Genomic DNA, 5,579 nt, shown 5'->3' on the forward strand with positions numbered 1-5,579 from the left:
TGTATTTTTGTATGTTGTAAACTTTAAACGCCTAAAAAATATATTACGGTGGTTCGCAAAGTACAATAAAAGTCACATTATGAATTTTCGAAGTGTTAAAAAATAGTTGGTTGTGGTTTCAAGTTCTCTTAAGGTTTACTTTTAAAGTTTACGACACACAACAATACGACACCGTTGTAAATACCTCAATTGAAATGGTTTACTTACACTGGTTGGGATGCGAGCGCAATATTTTGACGCGCTGCTGCAGTTGCAGCAGCAACAGTAGCGGCCACATCTACTTCAACTCCTTCTTTAACATGGGACTGCAGATGCTTTTTGAAGTTACTTAGTTGTATAAAGGCTTTCTGACAAATGGCACATGCGTAAGGTTTCGCATTAAGGTGGCCCATTATATGTTTTTTAAGATTTACACGCTGGGAAAAATAGCGACCACAGCGCTTGCAACGGAATGGTTTCTCACCAGTATGAGTTAGTTGATGGCGATGCATGTTACTCTGTTGAGTAAATGATTTGGTACAAAAACTGCATTGATACGGTCGTTCTCCATTGTGCACTGAGAAATGACGTTGTAAGTTAACTGCTTGAGCAAATGCTTTTTGACAAATGTGGCAGACAAAAGGCCGAACGTCGTTATGAACCTTCATATGGCGCTCTAAATTGCCACCATTGCAAAAGTACTTGGAGCACAATTTGCATTCATAGGATGATTTAGATTGAAAATGTACCTCCTTTTTGTGCAGCAGCTGATCCCTTTTGCATGAGAAGGTCTATGTACATAGATATTAGATACAAAGGTAGATGATATATGCACATATATGTACCTTTTTACACCGCTTGCAATTGTAGGTAGGTGCAGGAGCAGGCTCCTCATACTCATCAGTGGCAGACATGTTGGAGTTTGCAGCAGACATGGAACTAGAAATTCAGCTATAGTTCACGAAATGATAATAAATGCATGACTGCAGTGTCACAATAGTGAGGACACATTTAAGAACGGTACATACCTCTCCCAGTTTAATGAATCTTTGGAATTCACTTAGGAAAACAAGGATAAATTTTAACCGAACTTTATTTTGATGATGAGAATCCTTTTTTAACTTAAATCATTTAATTTGCAGAACAAGAATGCGCAAAATACTGCCTGCCTGCAACAACATCGCCAATTTTCTCGTCTCGCCAAAAAATTGGTTGAATTGACAGCTGAACACTGTTGCCATAGTCATGGACTTGCAATTATCCAAAATAAGCGTGAAAATATATACAATTTAAAGTGATTTACAAACAATATATACTCGACTAATTTATAATCTCCTCTTTCTTTTTTAATCGGTTAAAAATACTTTCTGCAACTTAATTTTAGTGCGAAAATAAAGGAACTTTTGTTTTAAGATGGAATGCACCCAACTGCTTCCAAAACTGTCATATTACTCCCAAATTATTAGTTAGAACGCGGCTACCTACGAGCAGGTATGCAGTGCGCCTTAGAAGTGCGTAGATACATATCAAAATTGCTATTGATAAAGCGGAAGAAAAGCAAAAACGTCACAGTCATAATACGCAAATCCTATAAGATAGATCGAGTGAGCTGATTGGTTAGCTCATTTTTGGGAAAATATGTTCATATTTATACCAAGTATCCTGCAAAGCAAAAATACATTAATTTGGCTACATTTGTACAGAGACAGCAATACTGCCGCTGTCTGCAACTCGTTACATTTGACAACTATTATCAACAGTGTTGCCAAGTTTTGAATTTGAAAAAGCACTAAAACCCAAGAAAAATCTCGCTTTTCCTCGAAAAAGCACCCAATTTTTTATTGGAGGATTTAATGGACTTTAGATATATGCATATTTTCATTCGCTTAGATTTTCGTAGTTTAAATATTAATTTTTCTCCGTTTGGCTTAATTTTTTCTACAGTTCTATCAAACGAAAGTAAAAACACAAAATTAAGTTTCATGAACTATGTGGAAGTTTAAATATACACTGTAGTCTCTTATGATCTCGTGAACTAAAGAAACGTAAAGAACTTTTTTTTAAATACTTTTATTGTGCTTTGTACCACGATTGTTTATTAGGAAAAATTGAAAAAGCAACAAAGTCTAAGCGGTAGAAGTTATAGCAGCTATTTCGGAGATCACCACATCTCTTCATCAGACTTCTTTTTTCTAGACTTCAGCAGGGATCGAACTCTGCGAATTTGATGTTCAAAGTCAAAGAGCATAGTGACGCGACAAAAAGAGCGACACGACATTTTCGGATAATAGCGACAAAAACAAACATTTTTTTCAATGAGGCAGCTCATAGTGAAGCGAAATGCGAAAAAAGCGACAAAGAGCATATCGACGAAAACAAAAAAAATTGTTTTTGTTGCTTTGACGCGACAAAGAGAGCGACAAAACATTTTCGTATAATAGCGAAGAAAGAGACAAGAAACGTAAAAACATAGTGAAGCAACAGTCAGCTCAGAAAGCAACGAAAACACTTTTTTTTGTTTTCATCGCTATGCTCTTTTTCGCTTCACTATGTGCTGCTACATTGAAAAATAAAGGTTTGTTTTTGTCGCTATTATCCGAAAATGTCTTGTCGCTCTCTTTGTCACGTCACTATGTTCTTTGCTTTACACGATGACTTTTCACCCCGGGTGGAAAGTTATGCGTGCCGAGAAGGTAGACAAGAAGTGTAGCGAAGTCAGCGGGGTAGGCAAGCACGCACGGTGAGCGAAATCGAGGGGTTTTTTTTACGTTTCGCTTTTATCGAGTTCACTTTTTCGTATTTTTGCTTTGAGTTCGCGATTCGCTCCGCTTTAAAAATGAGAACGAAAGAGTTGACCAAAGACAATTTTACGCTTAAATGTCAAAAATACGCAAGAAACTCCGCAAAGAAAAAGTCATCGTGTAAATGCACGAGGATTTCCGAAGACTTTTTAAAAAGGTAACGTGCCAAAAACGCAGGGTGAAAAGTTGTCGTGTAAATTGGCTTTTTCTGAGCTGACGGTTGCTTCACTATGTTTTGGCGCTTCTTGTCTCTTTCCTCGCTGTTATCCGAAAATGTCTTGTCGCTCTCTTTGTCGCGTTACTACGTTCTTTACCTAAGATGAACTGTACGAAAATGTATGAAGGTTGTTGTTGTTGTTATCGTAGCGGCTACAACAACTCCATGTCTCAGTCGTTGTCGTCAAGCTCAACTTAACACCTGATTTACATGATTCAAGTACTTGAAAGCAATTCTTGCTCATTCTCTTTTGTGTTTTTTATTTGCTTTTACACGTTTCAATTCTGTTGAATTCAAGTCTTTGGTTCTTTAAATGGGAAGCAACGAAAATGCCAAAAGCAAAGCAAGAAAGTTGAAACGACTTGACGGTACAGACGCATGTGTACTCGTCCCTTTTCTTCTCACCCCCTCTCTTCCATGTACGAGCAGAATTGAATTCAATACTTGAACTGTGTAAAAGCACACTAAGTACTATCGCACTAAGCGACGCGACACTGCAGCGGCACTACGCGACACTTTTTGGTATACCGCACTGAAAATTCAGAGGCGCGCTGATGTAATGTTAATGCCTTTTATTTTTATTTTCATTGGCGAATTCTCCTCAAATGTTATGTTTCTTTACATAAAATTTGCTTCTTGAATGAAATGCATGAGAATATTCACTCACAATTCGAAATCAATTTCTTCAAGTTAAAAATACAGTATGAAATGTTATGTCGCTCCGCTGGGTATACCGCACTATGTGACACCGGAACTGCGCGACACCACGCGACGCGACATTTTTGCCTAGTTGGTCAACTTTGCCGCGCAGCGTCGCGTCGCGTAGCTCCGCTGCAGCGTAGTGCGGTATGCTCCATAAGAACCCATGCGCTGTGTAGTGTCGTGTTGCGTCGCCTAGTGCGGTCGTACCTTTAGGCCGTGGTTACGCCAAGCGTTTCGATTGGCAATCACCGTGCAATTGTTGTTGTGCACAGCACGGAGTGAGAGAATTTCGAAATCGAACAGCCAGCACGATTTGCTGGGTCAACCGAACAGCCAGCACGCCAATTTTTCAGGGTGGCAATACGCTATTTTGTGAAAAAGTATGTGTATTAAATATTAGAATAGTAAAAAATGTTTTTTTTATTATTTTTGTAAAGTAGATATTAAAAAAAATATTATTATGAAAATTAAATATTAAAGAAAGAAAAAATATCAAGTTGTTCTTCCATTTTTCATTTTCCGACTTCAATTTTGATGCATTTTTATTTGCATTTTTACTTCAGTGCTGCCATTGTGTGCGAAATTGTATGAAATAGAAAAATGCATTTCATAAGTAGCAACCCTGTGCTCGCAAATCAGCAAACAGAGCGTAACCACTTCTCACCAATCACCGAAATTTTTCTCTTTTGATTGCCAATTAAAATTGGTGACATAACCACGGCCTAACGAGATACCCAAGAAGAGTACAGCTTCTATAGGGTCTATCCATAGGGACAGAGGCGTCAGCTGAGTGGGGTTTTGTGGGCATGCGAAGAGATGTTTCGAGTCGTAGGGTGTCTCTCCGCATGCCGGACACTCATTGGGCACATCCGCTTCTAGTCTGCTCAGGCACGAGTCTCCCGAGGTCCAGAACGGCATTCACAGGTCTGGAGTCTACGTAACTTAAGACCGACTCCCTGTGAATTACCCTCGAGGCCTGCCTCTGGACTTCGTCCGATTTTTCAAATATATGTTTTCTGACGTGCCTTGGTGAGAGCTCGTTTACAAGCAGGTTTCTGTTCGGGTGTCCTCGTCTATGCTTCCCTACTAAGAATTGCGTGCATAGCATTTTGTTGTGCTCCTTTATGGGCAGCATATGCACCCCCACGAAGAAAGCCAGATGCTGGCGGTGAAAGAACATAACATCATGCTGTCGAAGCAATACCTCGTGGGATATCACCGAGGGAACCTCAACAACAATGCCCTGCTTCGAAACAGCCTACACAGCGATGCGGTCCGAACGAGCCTCAGCACGCGCAATGAGAGCATCGTCGCCCATAAACTTAGAGGAAACGGAACTGCCGCGAGAGACCAGGTGCACCTTAGCACAACTCCGATAGTCGTTCAAACGATACTGACCATGAACCAACTAACAAGATCACGCAATCGGAAAAGAATGAAAAAAGTAAATTTCTGAGCGTTTTTGACATCTGCCTAAAAATGAAAGCAAACAAAGAAAACGAAAAAGGCGCGGTGATTGAGTGCGATTAGATTGGTATTTATTATAAAATATAAAAAGTGAAACTTGATGACAATTAGCAAAAACAGTTCATAAAATATGGTTTTAATGATTGTTTACAATCGCATATTATCGGCACCGGTCGATTTTTCAATGCCAACATTCTGACCACAAATGTGCACCCACTTTTCACGCAAATTTACGCCTTTTGGCAAATCAAACAGATCCAGATTCCAATCACAAAGCACTACATATTATATCATATATTTGTAATAAATCAAAATTCCCAATTAAAATCGCTGCAGAAAACACATAAAATCGCTAAAATATCACTACGAAGAGGTAGAAGACGATGTAAACAGAACCAAAAAACATCAAAAAC

At 39.1% G+C, this 5,579-nt stretch overlaps 1 protein-coding gene across 3 annotated transcripts in view; it reads right to left on the bottom strand.

Moving 5' to 3' along the window:
* The window catches only part of LOC108379121 (zinc finger protein 239), a 4,423-nt gene extending 3,211 nt beyond the window's left edge, over positions 1–1,212 (bottom strand). The window contains exons 1-4 of one of the 3 annotated variants that reach the window (XM_017635444.1): positions 1,101–1,198; positions 1,008–1,038; positions 825–918; positions 208–770 (exon numbers count right to left, since the gene is read on the bottom strand). In XM_017635444.1, coding sequence (XP_017490933.1) covers positions 208–770; positions 825–914 — 653 coding nt within the window. In that variant the 5' untranslated portion in view covers positions 915–918; positions 1,008–1,038; positions 1,101–1,198. Of the gene's footprint in view, positions 1–207; positions 771–824; positions 931–1,007 lie in introns of all 3 variants that reach the window. The other 2 variants (XM_017635443.1, XM_017635442.1) reach the window with 2 other exon arrangements.
* Between the last annotated feature and the right edge of the window lie 4,367 nt (positions 1,213–5,579).

The sequence above is a fragment of the Rhagoletis zephyria genome, unplaced genomic scaffold (assembly GCF_001687245.7).
Source record: "Rhagoletis zephyria isolate East Lansing unplaced genomic scaffold, Rhagoletis_zephyria_1.1 Rzeph_scaffold_15640, whole genome shotgun sequence".
In the NCBI taxonomy this organism is placed as follows: domain Eukaryota; kingdom Metazoa; phylum Arthropoda; class Insecta; order Diptera; family Tephritidae; genus Rhagoletis; species Rhagoletis zephyria.